This window comes from Bos javanicus, chromosome 7 (assembly GCF_032452875.1).
Source record: "Bos javanicus breed banteng chromosome 7, ARS-OSU_banteng_1.0, whole genome shotgun sequence".
Taxonomy (NCBI): domain Eukaryota; kingdom Metazoa; phylum Chordata; class Mammalia; order Artiodactyla; family Bovidae; genus Bos; species Bos javanicus.
In genome coordinates, this window is record NC_083874.1 from 83434794 (window position 1) to 83457535 (window position 22742).

The following is a 22742-nucleotide window of genomic DNA, read 5'->3' on the forward strand; positions in this document are numbered from 1 at the left end:
GTGTTCTCTTGGCAAAACTCTGTTATCCTTTGCCTTGCTTCATCTTGTACTCCAAGGCCAAACTTGCCTGTTGTTCCAGGTATCTCTTGACTTCCTACTTGCATTCCAGTCCCTTATGATAAAAAGGATGAAAGGGACTTTTTTTTTTTTTGGTGTTCTAGAAGATCTTGTAGGTCTTCATAGAACTGTTCAACTTGAGCTTCTTTGGCATTAATGATTGGGGCATAGACTTGGATCACTGTGATATTGAACAGAGATCATTCTGTCATTTTTGAGACTGCACCCAATACTGCATTTCATACTATGAAGGCCACTCCATTTTTTCTAAGGTATTCTTGCCCACAGTAGTAGACATAATGGTGATTGATCTGAATTTCACTGTAGGAGATTAATCCAAAAGCTTTTGCTGCAAGGTATACCTATGTTTTGCTCTATGAGTTTTATACTATTTGATCTTACATTTAGGTATTTTTAAAATTTATTTATTTTAATTAGAGGCTAATTACTTTACAATATTGTATTGGTTTTGCCATACATCAACATGAATCCGCCACAGGTGTACACGTGTTCCCCATCCTGAACCCCCTCCCCACCTCCCTCCCCATACTGTCCCTCTGGGTCATCCCAGTGCACCAGCCCCAAGCATCCTGTATCTTGCATCAAAACTGGACTGGCGATTCATTTCTTATATGATATTATACATGTTTCAATGCCATTCTCCCAAATCATCCCCCGCCCGTTCCCCTCCTCCCCACCCAGAGTCCAAAAGACTGTTCTATACATCTGTGTCTCTTTTGCTGTCTCCCATACAGGGTTATTGTTACCATCTTTCTAAATTCCATATATATGCGTTAGTATACTGTATTTGTGCTTTTCTTTCTGGCTTACTTCACTCTGCATAATCGGCTGCATTTAGGTATTTAATACATTTTATCTTTTGTGTATGGTATTAGACAATGTTCTAATTTCATTCTTTTACATGCAGTTGTCCAGTTTTCCCAGCAGCACTGCTAAAGAGCCTATCTTTTCTCCACTCTATTTTCTTGCCTTCTTTGTTCCAGATTAATTGACCATAAGTGTGTGGGCTTATTTCTGGGCTTTCTGTCCTATTCCACTGACCCGTGTGTCTCTTTTTTCATATCAGTATCATACTCTTGTGATCCCTGTAGTCTTGTAGTGAAGTCTGAAGCCAGAAAAGGTGATTACTCTAGCTCTGTTCTTCTTTTGTAATATTGTTTTGGCTATTTGGGGTCTTTTGTTTTTCCATAACAATTTTAAAATTATTCTGTGCCATGTTGATGTATGGCAAAAATCACCACAATGTTGTCAAGTAATTATCCTTCAATTAAAATAAATAAATAGGGACTGCATTGAATCTGTAGATTGCTTTGGGTACTATGGCCATTTTAACAATAGTGATTCTTCCAATCCAAGAACACAGTATACCTTTCCATCTATTTGTGTGATCTTCAATTTCTTTTATTTGTATCTTATAGCTTTCAGAGTATAGGTCTTTTGCCTCTGTAGTTAGGTTTATTTCTAGGTATTTCATTCTTTTTGATGTGATGGTAAGTGGGACTGTTTCCTTAATTTCTCTGACATTTCTTTGTTAGTGTATAGAAATGCAACAGATTTATGTATATTAAATTTATATCCTGCAACTTTACTGAATTAATTAATGAGCCCTAGTAGTATTCTGGTGGTGTCTTTAGGATTTTCTCTGGGCAGTTGTCATTTCATCTGCAAACATTTGATAGTTTACTTCTTCCTTTCCAATTTGGATTCCCTTTTTTTCTTCTCTGATTGCTGTGGCAAGGACTTGGAAAATTATGTTAAATAAAAGTGTCAAAAGCAGGCATCCTTGTCTTGTTTGAGATTTAGAAGCTATGCTTTCAGCTTTTCCTCACCATTGAGTATGATGCTAGCTGTAGGCCTGCTGTATATGGCTGTTACTGTGTTGAGGTAGTGAAAGTGGAGAGTGAAAAAGTTGGCTTAAAGCTCAACATTCAGAAAACGAAGATCATGGCATCCAGTCCCATCACTTCATGGGAAATAGATGGGGAAACAGGGGAAACAGTGTCAGACTTTATTTTTCGGGGCTCCAAAATCACTGCAGATGGTGACTGCAGCCATGAAATTAAAAGACGCTTACTCCTTGGAAGGAAAGTTCTGACCAACCTAGATAGCATATTCAAAAGCAGAGACATTACTTTGCCAACAAAGGTCCGTCTAGTCAAGGCTATGGTTTTTCCTGTGGTCATGTATGGATGTGAGAGTTGGACTGTGAAGAAGGCTGAGCACCAAAGAATTGATGCTTTTGAACTGTGGTGTTGGAGAAGACTCTTGAGAGTCCCTTGGACTGCAAGAAGATCCAACTAGTCCATTCTGAAGGAGATCAGCCCTGGGATTTCTTTGGAAGGAATGATGCTAAAGCTGAAACTCCAGTACTTTGGCCACCTCATGCAAAGAGTTGCCTCATTGGAAAAGACTCTGATGCTGGGAGGGATTGGGGGAAAGAGGAGAAGGGGATGACAGAGGATGAGATGGCTGGATGGCATCACTGATTCGACGGACGTGAGTCTGAGTGAACTCTGGGAGTTGGTGATGGACAGGGAGGCCTGGCGTGCTGCGATTCATGGAGCCGCAAAGAGTCGGACATGACTGAGGGACTGATCTGATCTGATGTTCTCTAGTCCCACTTTCTGGAGAGATTTTATCATAAATGGATGTTGAATTTTATCAAAAGCTTTTTCTGTACCTATTGAGATAATAGGTTGATTTTTTATTCAATTTTTTTAATGTTGTGTGTCACACTGATATTTGTGGATATTGAAAAATCCTTGCATCCCTGGGATAAATGCCACATAATTATGGTGCATGATAAATACATATGTATTTTATGTATTTATAAAGTACATGAAACATTATACTATGTTTTAATGTATTCCAACATAGGAGGAACTCAATATAGAAGGCAAATATTAACAGACATAAAGGAGGAATCAACTGAAATACAATAAACCTAGGGAACTTTAAAACCCCATATCATCCAGATTATTCCAGAAAATCAATAAGGAAACACCAGCCTTAAATAACACATTAGACTATGACATTTTCTTCTGAAAATTTTAGTCCATACTGATTCCTCCAGTATATTTTTCATTTCATTTATTGTATTCATCTCTGATTGTTTATTACAGTTTCTGATTAAAAACTCTAACTTCTTGCTCTGTACATCCATTCTTCTCCCAAGTTCTTTGATAATCTTTACAATCATTAATCTGAAATCTTTCTTGGGTAGATTGCCTATCTTCCCTTAGTCCTTCTGGGATTTTATCTTGTTCCTTTTTCTAAAATATTTGCCTCTGCTGCCTTATTTTATCTAAGTTTCTATTCATATTTTTATGTATGAGGCAGGTTAGTTACATTTCTCAACTTTGGAGAAGTGGCCTTCCATAGGAGACGTCCTATGCATCCTAGCAGTTCACTTCCCTCTCGTCACCCAAGCAGTATGCTCCATGGAGTTGCGTGGGTCCTTCTGTTGTGGTTAACTGACTATGTGGGTGGTCTGGTAGGCTTGGTTGGCCCATAGTCCAGTTGGTTGCCAGGCCCTGCCTTCTGTGGATGCTGCTGGTTGCTGTTTAGTGGGTCCTGGTCATGAGATATCTGGTTGTAGAGCCCTAGTGGCTCTGGAACTAGTGCTGGCTCACCGGAGGATGGAATCAGAGTTCCTAAGATTCTGGGGTTTGTGCCTACTGGCAGGCAGAGCTGCTTCCTGGAGTCTGGCTGCAGGGCCCACAGGTCTCTGGGCTCATTTCAGACTCTTGGTTTTGGGGGTGCAGTGTTCCTGACACTGTTGGCTTTGGAGTCCTGGGTATCATGAAAGTTGTGTTGGCCAGCTAGTGGGCAAGGCCGGGGCCCAGCTAGTCCCAGGATGGGGTCTAGCTTGCTGTTGGCAGGCTCAGTCTGCAGGTTGTTGGGATCATAATTTTTGTGCTTCTTGTGTGCCCTAGTGGGTGATATTGGTCTAATGGCTGCAGCTTCCTCTTGGGGAGGGATGGTCCCTGCTCATTGGTGAGTAAAGCTGGGCCTTAGCCTTCTGATGGGCAGGACTGGGTCTCGGGGCATGTCTAGAGGCAGCTGTGAACTCAAGAAGTCTTTATGAAGGCTGTCTGCTGATGGGTGGGCCATCTACCCATCCAGTTAAGTTTTTTGGCCTGAGGCATCCCAGCGCTGGCACCTACAATCTGTTGGGTGGGGCCAGGTCTTGGTGCTGATAAGCCAAGATGGCAGCCACGAACAGCACCATTCATGTGTTTGAATGCTCCCCAAAATGCCTGCCGCCATTGTGTAAGTCCCTAGGGTAAGCCACAGCCTCCTCCCTAGCTCACCGGGAGACTCTCCAAGACCAGCAGATAGGTCTGGCCTCCCTGGTCAGGCTCCTAGCAGATTGTTCCTTTTTTCTGGGATCTGGTGCACTTGGATGTTGTGATGCCCTTTGAGTGAAGTCTCTCCCCCAGTCCAATGAGGCTCCTGCAGTTAAGCCCCACTGGTCCTCAAAGCCAAATGTTCTGGGGGGCTTGTCCTCCCTGTGCTGGACCCTGGGCTGGGGATCCTGATGTGGGGCTCAGAACTCTCACTCCTGTGGGAGAACCTCTGCAATATAATCACTCTCCAGTTTGTAGGGCGCCCACCTGGTGGGTGTGGGATTTGATTATATCACAGGTCTGTCCCTCCTACCCATCTCCTTGTAGTTCCTTCTTTATGTCTTGAGTTACAGAAAGTCTCTTCTGGTAGTTTGTAGTCTTTTTCATCAATAGTTGTTCCGCAGATAGTTGTGGTTTTCATTTGCTCATGAGAGGAGGTAAACTCAGGGTCTTTCTACTCTGCCATTGTGAAAGTGAAAGTTGCTCAGTCATATCCAACTCTTTGCATGTCATGGACTATACAATGCATGGAATTCTCCAGGCCAGAATACTGGAGTTGGTAGTTTTTCCCTTCTCCAGGGGATCTTCCCAACCCAGGGATCAAACCAGGGCCTCCTGCATTGCAGGCGTATTCTTCACCAACTGAGCTATCAAAGAAGCCATTGTGACCACTCCCTTATTCTAGCCATTTTTAAATTCAGGAATAAGTGTTAGGAAAACAGGACCTCCAAACTCAATTTAGGTGCAACTTGTGATCTAAAACACAGAGGAGAGGAAACTGAAGCAAAATCTGGAATTTTCACTTTTATGCTTAAGATTATGCTGGGGTGTCATCCCATGGACTGTAGCCTGCCAGGCTCCTCTGTCCATGGAATTCTCCAGGTAAGAATACTGGAGTGGGTTGCCCTTCCTTTCTCCAGAGGAAATATGTAGAATATGCTAAACATATTACAAAAATGTAAGATAATAACAGTCTCCTATACTGGAAGATTGGCTTAATAGAAGTGGTAGTCAGGCACTGAAACTAATCAAGCCTCTACCCTCGGAATATAAGATGCTTATTAAAATTGGCAAAGGCACCTCTTGCGGGAATGTGATACACACAAAGGCACTTTGTGTGGACAGGTCTTCCTCAGGGTTTGAGCTTGCCAAATGGGAAAGAGGCTAGATACCAGCCTTCACTCATATCTCTTGGCCTGTCTCCTTTGTGCATGGCACAATCTATTTGGCCATACACAGATGTTGTGGACATAAATTTCACACTTGATATTTTTATGAGTCCTTTTGCCTTTAGTAGACTCTAAATAAATTTCTTAGATGAGAGAGTGCCTGCAGCACAGGTTTCAAATCATTATTTACCGTGAAAATGGTTTTGAAAAAAGAAAATAGGAATACATATATGACAATGTGTATAATAAGGAAAAGAATATTGGCCCAAAACCAAGACTCAGAATAACTTAACGTGCAGAAATGCATTAGAGATAATCAGGTACTCATATTAGACTACAGATTGAATATCTTTCAGGCTTATAGGTGCTACTGTTAAATAAGCCTACTAAAAGCATAAACAAGATAAGGATCATAAATAATCTTTTCATTATAGTCAATGTACCTTATCCAGTCTAACATTTTCAGAAGATTATTTAAAATATTGAGTAGGTTTAAAGAAAACGTTAAAGAGAAGTGAAAGGGAAAAAACAAGGTAGTCACAAAAGACCATAACTACCAGTTTTCTGATTTTAGAGAAATATATGATTTCAGCTTTACCAAGGATATAATTCAAATATTGGGGTTAAGATTCATTAGTCATTAAAACTATTAAGAACTCACTTCAGTTCAGTTCAGTCGCTCAGTCGTGTCTGACTCTTTGCGACCCCATGAATTGCAGCACGCCAGGCCTCCCTGTCCATCACCAACTCCTGGAGTTCACTCAGACTCCTGTCCATCGAGTCAGTGATGCCATCAAGCCATCTCATCCTCTGTCGTCCCCTTCTCCTCCTGCCCCCAATCCCTCCCAGCATCAGAGTCTTTTCCAATGAGTCAACTCTTCGCATGAGGTGGCCAAAATAACTCACTTAGGTTATACTGTTTTTTCTTGAACACATTTAGATATTGGATGAATACAACCTAGGGAATTAAACATTTAAACAACCAGAGTTAATGGTCCCTTAGTTCCAGTTGTCTAAGATTCTTTCAGCTTATCCTGCTTCACTGATGAAACATTGACAGAGAATTGACTATTTAAATCAAGTTATAGAAATTTCATTACTAATTACATGAAGTTGCACAGGGTTATTAGTCACTGGTTAAGCCCCTAATTCTACTAATTGAAAAATCATCAGGGAATGAAAAAGATAATGCCTTCTATTTATTGTTAAGATGTCGGTTCCTTAAATTGGGTTAGTAGACATACTTTATTTTCTAAGATGTTGTTCACTACTTAGCTTCTCTTCTGATCAAGCAACTCACAGATATTGGGTACTAGAACTCAAGAAGAGGTGGTTTTATGTTTTATTTATTTTTTTTGAATGTTATTTGGAATTCTTTTTAAAAATTGAAAATATCTGTGGATTCTGTTTATATATTGAAAGCTATTCTCAAAATTTTCTTAAATACAAATGTTTTGATTATTACATTAACAGTCTCATGCATTACACATGAAGACAGGCCATTATTGTGCCTTGGCATAGTAGATACTTTGACATTTGGGGCTTATTATTCTCCTTTTAAAAAACCGATGCTATCAAATATCTCACAGTAGTCATTAGCTGTTCATCATTTGACGATTTTTCCTCATATATTCATGTGACGATCAACACCTCATCCACTAATGAATTATTTCAAAAACCTTACAAGTTAATACTAGTATCTTCAATTATTCAGGACACTATGAGAAGTTGCAAAGTAATGACAGCTGTCTGGAGGCAAATCATTGCTGTTGTTAAGTACTAGTGTGTAATGAAATGCATTTTCAACAGCCTCAGACTTGGGCATTACAGTGGGAAGGAGATGTCATCAGATCTCGGTGCAGATCAGAGAGCGGTGTACCTTGGGCAAATCTCTTAACCTCTTTTAGCTTCTCTTTCTCCTCTTCTACAAAGGAAATGTTAATCAGTTCTTCCTAGAATTGTCATGAATAGTCAATTATAGTTTTCAGGGGCCATGAATATTAAAGTGGACAGTTCTGATGTCATTTCAGATGTTCCTCCCCCCTGCCCAGGGTGCTTTGCCTCACATACTTCCTTTACTTGTGTGAGTGCTCGTGTTCTGTGTTCTCTTTGCTTTTGAGCATATTTATGTCACAGCACCAACTGTGACTGTTGGGTTCCTTGTCTCCCCCACACCCCCACCCTCCAGACTATGAGCTCCTGAAGGTCAGAGTCTTTTCATCTTTGTATTTTTAGAAACTTACATCATTCTTAAATTTCTCTTAAAGAAGGATTTTTTAAAATGGTTGGTTAATCTTTTCTTAATATTGATTTAGTAGTTTCCATAGCATTATTTATGAAAGAAAAAAAAGTTTTTATATCTCCAGTGAAAGATTTCAATAGCTTACAGGTTGTGAAATACAGCCTAATGCTACCATTTGGAGGTATAAGTATTTTTGATACTAGGTTTAGGTAGGAAAACTCTCAAGCACAGAATGATAAGTTTCTGAAAGACAGGCTTAAAAAGTTAGATTAAGGGTATTGGCAGGGATCAGATTATGGACTTTTAAGCCAGAGAAGTTTTAAAGTCCATTTTAAATATAGAAAAATCCTTAAAAAAAAGAAAACCAAGCATCAATATCTTTTTGCAGAAACAAATTGATATATAAATCAGCAGTATATTTAGCCCCTCAAGTGCCAAGTCTCCACTTGCAGCCTCTGCTCATGCTACAAACCCACCTTTGAGCTGTACTCAACACCTGGGTACATCTTCCCTAGCAGAATAAACAATGAAATAGAAGAGAGACAAATTTATTAAAGTATTTTAAGGGGAAAAGGACAAAGGGTTTTGCCCACCATATAGGAAAACTTGACACAATTTTCTGTGTAATATCTTTATTTGTTTTCTTAGCATCTCTTAGACCTCCAGCACCACATGCCTTCTCTGTCTCCAGCCAGGCCCTAAAAGCCTCCTGTTGATAGGATCCATCTAAACCTGACTCTAAACTCACATTCAGCCCCGAGCATACCTGGCAGCCAGGAGATGCCACCCATTTAGAAGGCTATTCAGGGACCATACGGCAGTGGTTTTCAAACTTCAACTGCTATATAAGAGGAAGAAAAATAATGAGCATGGTGATCAGGAACAGGTATATACACAGGATTATAACTGAAATAATAATGCTTTGTGAAAGAACTTTAACAATGCAGTCATTCTGCTCCCCCACCCGCCCTGTAATGTATTTACTTAAAAAGTCAAATACTGGGCCTAACCCACCAATTTATCTTCATTGGAAATCTGAAAAACATTTTACTATTGTTTAGAAGTCCACATCCCCAGCAGATTATCCAGGTATTTATACCACTAAAACCAGATTCCTTTTTGGGATGTGTCTTAGTCCATTAAGGCTGCCATAACAAAACGTAGGATAGGTAACTTATAAACAACAGAAGTTCATTGCTCATAGTTCTGGAGGCTGCTAAGTCCAAGTTCAAGATACCAGCATGGTCACTTTCTGGTGAGGGTCAGCTTCCAAGTTCACGCTAGTGTTTCACTTGGTAGAAGGGGCGGGGAACTCTAACCAGGCTCTTTTATAAGGGTACTAGGCCCGTTCATGAGGGTTCCACTCTCATGACCTAATGCCGTACACCAAAGTCTTCACCTGCTATACCATCACATTTGGGGGTGAGGAGTCCAACATACGGACTTCTGATCACAGCAGGATGCTTCTACTGTTTTTTTAAAAAATATCTGTCATTATCTAAGAAACTTGAGAACTGAGGAAATTAAACTCTTGGAGTTGATTCTTTAGTGCTTACTTTGTAATATACCGTCTTTAACCTCTGTTCAATTCTTTCCCAGGCTGAGGTGGAAACCACTATTAGCCTTGAGAAGTGCTGTATGAATTCTCTCTGCCACAGGTGCTGGGCCGCTATGGTTGTCTTCCTGAAAGGCAAGTCTTTTTTTTTTTTAATTTTATCTTTAAAATTCTAAAAAGTGGGAAAATTATAAAATATGGGTAAAGCTATGTTTAATTGGTCACTTAAGTAATTTATCACCAAAAGCACTCCTTCTCTCTCAGGCATGGAGACTACTCCCAGTTGTCTTCCTGTTAATCCTCTATAGCGTTTTGGCCTGATGCCTAGGGAAGTTTCCCAAAGCCGCTCCCACAGAGGCTGTGGGGGACACATTGTTTGAATGCACCACCGGTCTCACTGCCTCTACTTCTTTCCCAGGTGGCAGCAGGTTGAGCTTATGTTGCCATTCATCATCATTATTAACACATTTATATGTGAGCATATGTATGGTTCTATGGGGATTTTACATAAATATGGAAAATATGGAAGAGTGTGGTTCATACCCTTGAGGACGGTAAAATAAAATTAAATTAGTCAATCACCATATGCAATGCTTAATCATGTCATGTGGTGACCGTTTGCTGACACTCTATGCCATATTTCCACAGCATTAGTGTTTTCAAATGGCTCAATCAACTCCTGCCAAGATATGCAAAAACAACTAACTGAGGAGTGTTTTCCAAAAATGTTTTCCCATTTCTGCTACCAAATTCACCTAACAGAAATAACTCTGAGTAAGTGCTCCTTGCCTACTGTGGAAAATACTTTATTTGGTGGAAGTGTTGAAACATCCAATGTGAATTATAGCCTCTTACGGTGGCGGTAGAGTCAAGGAATCCAAGCTCCATTTCAAAACCAATGGAAAAATTGCTACCTACACTTGGTATTCTTTCTTTGTAAAGACAAATGACAATGCATTCTCTTTCAAGGTCAGATATTTCTCAGCTAGCAAAGTGGTTTAATCCTCCACTGGATTCTTTTGCATCTCAAAGGAACCTTTGTGACAATATTTTTCATAAATAACATACTACCTCTATTGTTAATATTATTTCAAACTAGCATTTGGGAAGAGAGAGAGGGTATGGCATTTCTAACAGTAAAAATTAATGTTTCTTTACCAAAATATTAAAATCATGTACTCAAAGCTGAAGTGTTGGTTGTTTTAAAATTTTATGTTATATAGAGGGAATATTTTCCATTCATGAAGCTATTCTTAGTAGATTTTTCAAGTCAAACTTCAGTATGATCAGACTTTCTGCCCTGAAAATGTTCTTGAACCAGTAATTTCAAAAGTCTCATAGTAGAAAATTTTCTGTTGAATAATTATTCTGTTATCACAGAATTTTATAAGATATGCTATGCTACGCTAAGTCACTTCAGTCGTGTCTGACTCTATGCGACCCCATAGACGGCAGCCCACCAGGCTCCCCGTCCCTGGGATTCTCCAGACAAGAACACTGGAGTGGGCTGCCATTTCCTTCTCCAATGCATGAAAGTGAAAAGTGAAAGTGAAGTTGCTCAGTCGTGTCTGACTCTTAGCAGCCCCATGGACTGTAGCCTAACAGGCTCCTCCGTCCATGGGATTTTCCAAGAAAGAGTACTGGAGTGGGGTGCCATTGCATTCTCCGTTATAAGGTATAGATGTTGAATTTTACCCTCTATAGATGTTGTCGTAATTTTTATTGGCCTTATTGAAAAATATGTATAATTGCTTATATTTGAACACATTGGGTTTGTGAAAATCAGGCAAGCAATGGAACCCCACTGAACCATTCATATTAAAATGCAGTTAAATAGGAACATGTATGGATACATAAACATATATAATAAGCTAGTATGTAACTATCAGATTCATTGAAGCTGATAGTTCATTCATTAAAGTTGAGACTAAGGAGTCAATGTTTAATATCTCAAGTTTTTTTCCCCCTAAATTTTTTGAATCTTAAAATATCTAAAAAGTAGGAAGTTCTCAGACTATTTACCAGTGACTTTCAGAGAAGGTGAAACAGGGTTTATGAAGAATCCAAGTGTTATGATTTTCTTTAAGCGGAAGCTAGAGTTACACAGATAGATATATTAATAGCATTTGTATGATAGCTTACTATTGACTAGATCTCTTCATTATATGCCTGAGAATCATGTACTTAAAACCAATAGAAATACCAGCAATAGCATCTGCTTACCAGTGGACAGATCAATCCTGGAGCACAAGACTTTAATTATGCATGAGGCAAAAAAAAATGACTTTGGGTTATTAGTATTCCAATAAAATTTCCACAGCTAAAAGCAGGAGAAATGCACAAATTTTAATAATTTTGGAAAGGCCAATTTGGCAGATATCAATGTACATTTGAAGGCTATTTTGATTTCCTTTTTCTGTACTTCTTTAATTTTCCTGTACAAAGAGAAAGTAAACCAGCATGTAGTTAAGAGTAGTGCGTATTCACATTCAGACAATTTGTGTGTTCTTACAAATGTGTTTGATTACAACTGCTTCAATAGTATCCCAGATTTTCAAAAGTTTATTTTAACTTTGAAGACTAGACAAGGTCATACTGATTTTACAACATCCTACATGATTTAAGTAAGTATATATTACAAAGAAAAAACCCAACATTGGAATATTACACAGCTTGAAAGTTTGCAAAGGTTATTTGTATCTTACTTATTTCTGTACTTACTGACACATCAGACGCCAGCAATGAATATTATATTTCATATTTTGTTGATTAGCAAAGATACAATCATTAGTACCTTAAGTCTTCAAAATTCACATAAACCTTTATGAAGCCATTCAGAAAGAGAAAGTCAACCCTAAAACTAGAATTAGTGATTATGATAAATGCTTTTAATAAGATATACTGGAAATGTTTAAAATTATAATTTAATAGATTATAAAATTAGCATGTTAGAGTTACTCATGGTGAAGGCTAGGTGATCTTCTGTGCCTTGTGCTTATGAGGTTTTACTTGTTTTACTGTGAATTTAAACAGAATAAATCTGCTTCACTTTAATGTCATTGATAGAAATTACACAAAAGCTATATACTACCTCACAATACATATCTACAGGGAATCTCTTTATTGTCATTAATCTGGGGCATTGTGGGTTAAAGAGATATTCCATGTTGGTGAAAAGCATATACAGAAGAGAGAAAATGCACAAAAGCCATTTCTATGTATTTCTAATAAAAGGTAGCAACATTTTAGCAAACTCTTTGAAAATATTTTTTTTTGAAAAAACTACCAATAAAATAAAACATCATAAGAAGCAATGAATAATTCTGAGAAAGTAAATCATTGCAAAAAATTACTCATAACTTTAAAAATACACTCTGTAGAGAATCAAGAATTGTGCATAACCTACAAGGGAGAGTTCGGCGGGACAGTAAATCTTTAAAGACATAAGGGCCGTTGGCTACAGAGTAAATGTGTATATACCTTTGACCCAAAGTATTTATTTGTGATATGATCTTACAATTTAGTAAACTAAATATAGTTACATTCCTAATTTAAAGCTATCCTAAGAAGATGTTATTGATGACATGGCAGCGCTTTTTCTTTAATATGCTAAAAACTGATCACCATTTCAGATGCTTCAAATTAACAATTTTACAATAAGAGTCTGAAGTAGAAAGCATGTAGGCATAGGACAAATATGTGGCCAGCCAGTCCTAATTTTGCTTTTATTAAAAATGCCATTATGATTGACTTTCTCTTTATAAATCATCACTATGATTGAAGACCACTCTATATATACATCATCAAGAAATTGCTGTTAACACATAGACAGACAAGACAGTAACAGTCTAGTGGGTTTTGTAACGCAGCACAAATAATAACGAAAAAAAAAAAAAACAACTTAGTGTTGCACAGGACCTCAAAGCTTTGTACACATACCATACTTTCTTTTCCAGAACCCTTAATTTAAAACTCCAATAATTCCGTGTCTAAGCCTTAATAAAACAAACACTGGTAAAGCTTATAAATTAGATGTTGAGGACTTTCATGGAGGCAGTGAGAACTTTAATTTGTGAGAATGTCAATGAAACCTCCATTATCAATAACAAATCGTTATGATAATTGCTTATTTTTTCAGGACCTTTGAAGCAAAATAAATAGAAATCAATTTTTACCTTGAAAATGGTTGACTACTTTGCCATTAGTAAGTACTTTTCTCCTCACAAATATCTACACATTGTGCTTTCCTGAGAAACCATCACCAGTTTCAAACCTCAATAAAATTCTAGTTTCACAGGAAATGCAGAAATGAACAAAGAAATGACGAGTATGCTTGGCCAAGTTATGCAGTACTATGTCAATATTTGCTAAATTTTTTTTAAAATAGACAAATAATTATTCTATTATTTTAAAGTGAAGATAAGACTATTCGTAAATACCATCAAAACAAAGATTTAAATTTTGCTTTAAAGAAACATAATGGGATTTTGCTGTTTATTTTGCAAGATGATAGTACTGGGGTCTTTAATTAAGGAAGTATTTGAAGATTACATAGCTATAGCTTCCTTCAAAAACAAAAGAATTGCAGATTTAATCTACTGATATTAAATATGCTCAATCTACTGATACTCAATCCTGTTTCACATGTATACGTGTGTGTGTGTATATGGGCACATATATATATATATACACAAGCATACTTTTTTAGGCAAAAAATAGGACAAAAATCAACTGGGAAAAATATGAACTTATTCAGGCAGTATATAATATATAGAATATAGAATAGCACAGAAAGTAAGATCATATAATCTCTGATTAGAAATAAAAGTCAAATGAAAATTATAATATCAATTAGTACTGCATGTTACAGATTCATCTTCAAAATTCGATTACAAACACTGACAGTGTTTGGTAGGCACCGGGAAATACTTAGGATAATATAGACTCATTACAGAAGGACAAAACTTATTGCTAACATTGCAGTATTCTTTTTATAAGTTCAGTATTGATCATGAAAGCTCTGACAACTCTTGCTTTTATTTGATAACTATAAGATTGTTTTACCCTTGCTATCAAGAGTGCTACTTTCTTTGCCTAATGCATTTCAACCAGTATAAATAAGAAAACAATGAAAAAACGAATTCACAGTTAATGTGATGTTGCTTAAGGAATTTAAATGATAAAAATCAAATTAAACCATTGAAAAGGCAGGCTTAGACCTCCTTAAGAAGACAGTTAGTGGCCTACCATAATTTGAGCACTTTTCATGAAAAATCCTGTTCAGTTTCCTATAGATTTTGCAGAGTTCATTCCATGGAGATACTTCAGGAAAATAGAGAGGAGGCCTGTGACGTGTCTTCACTCTTCCTCTGTGCAGCCCAACAGCTCCGATCTCAGTGTGATCCTCCCGTACCAGGACCAAGGAAGGATCCTTATGTGCCGTGCATAGATGGGAGGATCAATGACGTTTTTTCTGTGAGTATCATTGTCAAAATTGCCCTGGAAAACCTAGTAAAGAAGAACAGACTATTAATCATTTGGCCTTCCTTTTCTTGGGAGTTATTTTTATTATTTTCTTGTTTGGATTTCCCCCCGCCACATGTGAGGTCTGATAACCATGTTTTTTAAAACACACTGCTGCTGCTTTCTTAATGATCATTTTAAAACTGAATGGGCGATGCATGAGCTTCCCAGGTGATGCTAGTGGTAAAGAACCCGCCTGCCAGTGCAGAAGTCAGAGACGCAGGTTTGGTCCCTGGGTGGGGAAGATCCCCTGGAGGAGGGCACAGCAACCCACTCCAGTATTCTTGCCTGCAGAATTCCATGGACAGAGGAACCTAGAAGGTTACAGTCCGTACAGTTGCAAAGGAACCTAGAGGGCTACAGTCCATAGGGTTGAAAAGAGTCAGACATGACTGAAGCAACCTGCATGCAACACAGGCAAGGAATATTTAAAGAGTTCAATAAGTTGAAGATTGGTTTTCTGAAGCAGGAATACATAGATTTATCATTTTTATGTGTTTTAAAAAGATCTTTTTTTTTTTTTTAATGCAACAGATATTTATTTTTTGCTTCTGGCACAGGCTATTGGTCAGGCAGCTTGCTGAAGGTGGTCTCTTCTAAAGAGTGATTCAGAGATCCAGGCTGTTGCAAATTTTAGCTAGCATCTGAAAAATGCAGCATTCACATTCACAATGGGCAACAGGAAAGAGTTGTGAGATTATACAGGGTGTTTTTAAAAAAACCCAAGGTATGGAAGCAGCTTAAATCATTTCTGGATACATTGCATTGACCTTAACTAATTATATGACCTCAGCCAAATTGCAAAGGATGTTGGGAAATGGAGAGGAGCACGTGGATATCTGGTGCACAAAATGGTCTCTATCACAGTGTCATTTGTTCATTTCTCCCCTAGAGAACAAAATCAACCCAGTATCAAGAGATAACTCCAATCAATGCTATTTTTAAAATACTTTTTTTTTTTTGCCTTCTGTATTAATTCCTAGATCCATACAATACTCTTGAGATCACTGTGACCTATAGTGTCCTGATACAGGGCATTGCATGACTTTGTTCCAAAGATTTTTGAACTTTGTATGTCTATTTTTCTCCCAGAAGTCTTTTATAATAGTAAACTTTGAGATGTGCTTGCTTCAGAAAGAAACAAAACAAAATTAGCAGCTGGTTGGTAGAGCATGGAGTAGTGGTACGTGGCGTGAATAACTGAGGTTTTCCCATGTGCTTACTTGTGCTGTGAGCACTTGGAAATTGAAAAGGAAAAGTTACAATGGACACCACAGTAATACAAAATGTCAACTGCAAATTGGCACTGGCCAAGAGCATCGCCAACGACTGAACAGCAAGGGCATTTGCCATCGGCCTCTGCAGAGACTGAATCCTGTGCTGCTGAGCTGTTGACCTTCAACACCCGCTGAGGGAGTTCAGGGTGGGGAGAGGCACTCTGCGCTCCAGGGACTCTGGTGGCACAGGTCTTTGGATTGTTGAATATTTTCAGGAACAGATTTTATGACCCCAATCCTGGTACCTCCTCATATCTAGAAAAGCACGAAGTCCCTTCAAGATGACATCAGCTCCTCCCGACTAGCAGAAAACCTTTTGTAAAATGAGTGCTTAATGGTACTGAACTCCACCTTCACCAAAACCTTAACGATGACCTTCCCTCACTGTGTCTTTGGAGCAGTCTCTCAGAAATCTCTGAGGTGCTGCTTCCCAGGCTGCAGTCCTCATTTTGCCCCAAAGAAAACTTAACTCCTAACTCTCAAGTGGTCAAATTTTTAGTCGACAGTATGACAACCGCTAAAATGACCCAGAGTGGAATTCCTTCCTTCGTCTGAACCCCGTGAAGAACTGGAACTTTGGTACCAGCTGCGGCACCCTGAGCCCATCTACCTCCTCAGGGAATGCAGATGAACTTGGGTAAGTCTCTTCTGGTTCTTGAATCTCCTGTATTGGTTGAGATTCTGAGTTTTATTTGGTGGTGGAGCAGGTAACCTGCCCCCTCCCAGTTGGAAAGATACTGGGGGTGGGTGAAACATTCAGGGCATAGCCACCCAAGAGCTAGACATTGAGTTGGGCTCGGTTGGAAGACCACGAGAAATTTCCACCCAGTGGAAAGGTACTGGGTGGGGCTCCCGCTGACAGATGCCAGGGGAATTACCCACCCAGTGGAAAGGTACTGGCGGTGGGGGCTGGATTGAAAAAGATCAAGGAGTACCTGGGTCTTGGCTGAACGATGCCGAGGTTGCTCCGTTGTATGGGACTGAGTGGTTTTGTTGAGTGGTTCGGTAAGAGGCAGATCTGACACTTTTCCTCAAATCAACTGCCTTTATAGAATTTGTCAGGATAAAAGCGAGGAGAATATATGAGAGCTTTGCTCTGAAGAAAAGTGATAATACTCCTCCCGGCAGGTTTCGGTGTTCTCAGGTGACAGAAATTTACCGGAGTGCTGGCTGCCTAGTCCTCCTCCCATGCAGTGGTCCCACAGGGAAATCCACTCATTAATTAAAATACTTGCTCACCCCAGGGTCGCAGATAAAAACTGGCCAGTCAGCGACCTGAGAAGCCATGGTGGTCTTAGATTGCCAGAGGCAGAATCTGAGCCACGTAAGACGGGCTGAAATGACTCTGGGGTGACTCCTGAAGGAGTTAAGCTCACAAGCAGCACACAGGCCCACTACACAATTTCACTAGTGATTTTTATCCCTGACAAACTCAACTTAATATGGGAAACAAAATGTCTCAAAAACAGAAAACAGGGGCATCAGAAAGCCCACCTCTGACTTACACTCCAGCCAGATTCATGTACAGTACGTGCAGAACTCATACTTGCAAGTACCTACTTAGTTGGAGAAATTATACTAAAAGAGATCTCAACCTAAAATGGCCAAAATGGGGCTCTTTTGATATTCCAAAATTGATATTTTTCATGCATGATTAGAAAAGGCCAGCCATGCTTGCTTTTATTGGTTATCTAGAAGTTTCTAAAAGAGGAAACAATACAGTAACTTCTTTGTAGGAAACAAACAAGAAATTGCTTGAAGTTATATCAGAGCTAAAAAATGGCTGCTAGCACTGACGCCGGAGAAGGTAATGGCACCCCACTCCAGTACTCTTGCCTGGAAAATCCCATGGGCGGAGGAGCCTGGTAGGCTGCAGTCCATGGGGTCGCTAAGAGTTGGACACGACTGAGCAACTTCACTTTTCACTTTCCTGCATTGGAGAAGGAAATGGCAACCCACTCCAGTGTTCTTGCCTGGAGAATCCCAGGGACGGGGGAGCCTGGTGGGCTGCTGTCTATGGGGTCGCACAGAGTCGGACACGACTGAAGTGACTTAGCAAGCACTGACTCTGCCAAGTTGCAGGTCTAGTGCGACTGGGAAGTCACATTTGACATTTATGCCACTTGATTTCTGGGCATCACTTTGCTTTCTGCTTTATTTAGAGTGTGACTCCCAGCTGGTAAGGTGCTGGTTTGGTTTTGTTGGTTTGGTTTGAACACACAGACATCTGGTACAAACTGCTCAAGCTAATATGGGAAGACCTTCTTCTAAGGTTCTACACTCCACCTGGGTACCCCTTGGAAAAAATGTTTTAAATGACTTGTCAACCTACAGCTACGATCCAAAGACAAGGAAAATGGCCTAAAAATATTAGATCTTTATTGACACAGGATAGGAAAATGGATCGAAGTTCCCTTATGTCCAGGACTTTCTCCTATAATCAACAGCCTGGGTCTGATCAAATTAAGACCCCCTACTTCCCCATAGGGACACTCCCAGCTGAGGCTAATCTTGTTATTGGCCCTTGTTATCAGGGTCAATTTGAGCACTATCTATCTGAATCTTGGCTATAAAACTATGACCATGGCAAAATATGATTTTTGACAGTGTATTGAAGACTTCAGAGAAAGTTTGAAGAAAAAAAAAATCTCTTTAAGAATTCTTGCCCTAAGGAATGAACTCTTCTTATGCATTGAGACCAGAGGCCTCTGGATCATTTATCTAGTGCAGTCATGTTAGTTGTTCAGTGGTGTCCGACTCTTTGCCTGCCAGGCTCCTCTGTCCATAGAATTCTCCAGGCAAGAATACTGGAGTGGGTTGCCATTTCCTCCTCCAGAGGATCTTCTGGACCAGGGATCCCATATTGCAGGCAGATTCTTTACCATCTGAGCCACCAGGGAAGCCCTTATCTTATCTAAACAATCTCTAATTCTTGAAACCAAAAGAGAAAAGGGATCAAAGCCTTTAAAAAATCTTCTTATTCCAACTGTTGTTAACAAGTAGTGAGTTTTGTATTGTGATATCTGATTTATAACTAAGTTTGGAAAACAAAGCTGAGATCTCTTTTGTGTCTATTTGGACATATGTCTGCTTATGGTCTCAGTGTGTGTCTTTGTTTTTGGATAAGATTGCTGAGATTGGTTTGTAAATAAGCTCTAATTGGCCTAAAGAAAAGTAAGCACTTACAAATCAAACAATTCTAAATATAAGAGAAATTAAACCTAAATGAATTTCAGGTTCATGTGAATTGGGAAATATTCAGTATTAAATACCTGGTATTATTGTTTGTTTGTTGACCTAATATAGACATTTCTAAGAGTCATTAACATGAAGCATATTTTCATTGTGCCTAGGTTTAATACGTTAAATATTATTATATCTGTTACAAGTTTGTCAGCAAGGAAAAGTACCTTGAGTGAGGAAACTTCAGAAAATAATGTAAATGATATATGAGCTTTTAGACAAACTCTATTAAGAATAATTACACTTTAGTAATGTCTGTCTAAAATAGTTTCTCCAGATTAAGGTAACTTGAATTTGTAAGGGTTGTGCTAAACTAAGTGTTGGAAGTCTATTGAATAGCTAGATCATTTCCAAATAAAATAAGATTTTGAAATATTTATTACTGAACATTAATTTTCTTTTACAGAGAAACTAAGGAGATTTGGGACTCTTAATGAATAATGTTTTGTGTCATCCTAAGATGTTCTCTGTAAGAAATCAAATGTTTTTAGAAATTGTCACTGGTATTTATGCTTACCAATCTATAGAATGCTAATATAAGGGTCAGTTCTTGTTTGCTTAAGGAAAGTAGGATGTGTAGTTTTCAGTAAAGAAGGTATGAGGAATGGAATTGCATTTTTTGAGGGAAAAGGAAGTAGGTCTGATTTACAGGTGGCTGTTTCAGAATGGGAGAACAGAGTAACCGATACAGAAAGTGATAAGGTTTGTGGAAAGTGGACCCTGAGAAAAGAGTTTTGTGCATGGTTAGCAGCACACCTCAGTCAGTAAAGAACCTGCCTGCAATTCAGGAGACCTGGGTTCGATTCCTGGGTCAGGAAGATCCCCTGGAGAAGGAAATAGCAACCCACTCCAGTATTCTTGCCTGGAGAATCCCACTGACAGAGGAGCCTGGCAGGTTACAGTCCATGGAGTCGCAAGAATCGGACACGACTGAGTGACTTTCACTACTACTACTAGGACTAAGTTTAAAATTAATTTAATTAAGTTTACCTTTAAATGAATTTAAATGCAAGCTGGTACAAAAACTTGAATTTGGTTTTTTCTCTCTGTTAAGGGCACATACTTTCTTCAGATGTTGAACTGCCTCTGATAATAGAGAATCAGTTCTATATTGCCTCTGAAATCCTTTATTGTTACTTTGACTAAGTGAATAGCTATTGTTTCACAATGACCTTTAATCCTATCTGACTGAGTGTTCTAAACCTTTTTGACATTTGTTGACAAAACTTCCTAAATCATTCTAATATAGCACTTTTGACTTCTAGCTACCTTTGGGATGCTTCAGGGGGCCCCTGAAACATCCTTGAAGAGATATGACACTAATTAGGTTCATTTTGTATGCAGAATTACATGGGAAGTATTGTCAAGTCAGTCCTTAAAGAATCTGCCTACAATGCAGTTGACCTGGGTTCAATCCCTGGGTTGGGAAGATGCCCTGGAGAAGGGAAAGGTTACCCACTCCTGTATTCTTGCCTGGAGAATCCCCATGGACAGAGGAGCTTGGCAGGCTACATACAGTTCATGGGGTTGCAAAGATTCGGACATGACTGAGTGACTAAGCACACAACACACACTGTCAAGTGAGTAATAAATCTTGGCTTATATTGTATGGTAAATGTTACTAATATAGATATCCTAGAAACTATATGGAGTTCTTAAAATTCCGATATGTTTGGGTAAAATGTTATCAGTCATAATTCTAGTTAGTATCATAGCATATCATAGTATCCGATATGTCTGGGTAAAATGTCAGTCATAATTCTAGTTAGTATCATAGCATCTAGTTAGTATCTAGTTAGTATCTAGTTAATATCATAGAGTTCTTAAAATTCTGATATGTCTGGGTAAAATGTTATCAGTCATAATTCTAGTTAGTATCATAGTATCTTCAAGAAGCTTCTAGAAAGGACTTTTAGATAAATACAAGTTTATGAACTGGGTAAAAAATGAAAGGATTCTAATGGAACACTGATAACTTCACAGAGGTTAACAAAAGGACTGAATGAACTGGCAAATATGTTTATAACTTTTATGGTTTCTATCATAAAAATTATTGGTTTGAGTCTATGTTTTCCAGGTGTAAGAAAAACCTTCCCCTCAGACTATTATGGCAGTACTTTCAAAAAACTTCCCTGGTGGCTCAGACAGTAAAGTGTCTGTCTACAATGTGGGAGACCTGGGTTCGATCCCTGGGTCGGGAAGATCCCCTGGAGAAGGAAATGGCAATCCACTCCAGTACTATTGCTTGGAAAATCCCATGGACAGAGGAGCCTGGTAGGCTACAGTCCATGGGGTCGCAAAGAGTCGGACACGACTGAGTGACTTCACTTTCACTTTCTTTCAAAAAACTATACTTTATAAACAAATTGAAACATTTATTTTTTTCTATCTGGCCCGTCCAGGGATTGTAAACCAAGAGTTTCCAATAACTTTATCAGATCAGTCAGGAAGGTTATCTCACAAACAGGTACAGAAATCTCAAGGAATTCTGGAGACCTTGAGAAAGGGTGGACTTCACTGTTAGGCAAAATCTGTGATAAGCCTTTGGTGTGACTTTCCTAGCCCTGAAAGGTTTTATTTTAAAAGTTCAGTGTGAGACTCTATGAAAGTTTCAGCAAAAAGTCTATGATCAATTATGATTATATAAATAATCAGGCCAAATTTATTGAGACCAAACTGATTTCACAAACAGGTCTATTGGTTATATTTGGTAAAAATGAAAATGATTTTAGGGAGAAAAAGATATTTCAATGAATGTTAAATCCCAGTTTGTTAATGGAGGTCTGTATCTACTAAGACTCATTTATTGAATAGTTCTTTTCTGTTAGGGTATTTTAATGTAAAATTTAATTGAATTATTAAAGAACATTCTAAGTTTATTTCTGAAGCTTAGCCCAGTAATCTATCTGGATGATAATCAGATGCCTCATGAACTGCAACCAAGACTGGAAAAAGACGTAATTTAAGAAACTATCTTTAACGTGGATGGAAAAATCTTTTTATCAGGTACTCTCTTAACTGTCTCATGCACAGTGAAACTGAAGGGAAACTGACTCTTGGATTAACTCCTACTTCCAAAGGCCCCTACACTGGACTGGTCTATAGAGAGGCCTGCTGACCTCAAACTCACCTTAAAATGATGCTCAGAGGAAACTGCACTATACTGGGATGAGAAGAAAACGACATCAGAAGTAGACAGCTTGCCCAAGATGCTAGACCTGATTTGTATGATCATTTATAATGTTTTTTGTTTTTTTTTTTTAATTTCTTGGATCTTGGCATATCCATCAAAATGTTTTCTATCAT

General features: G+C 38.6%; 1 protein-coding gene across 2 annotated transcripts in view; it reads right to left on the reverse strand.

Moving 5' to 3' along the window:
- Positions 1 to 11714: 11714 nt before the first annotated feature.
- The window catches only part of EDIL3 (EGF like repeats and discoidin domains 3), a 484817-nt gene continuing 473789 nt past the window's right edge, over positions 11715 to 22742 (reverse strand). For both annotated transcript variants that reach the window (XM_061424341.1, XM_061424340.1), the window contains one exon: positions 11715 to 14901. In XM_061424341.1, coding sequence (XP_061280325.1) covers positions 14752 to 14901 — 150 coding nt within the window. In that variant the 3' untranslated portion in view covers positions 11715 to 14751. The remainder of the gene's footprint in view (positions 14902 to 22742) is intronic.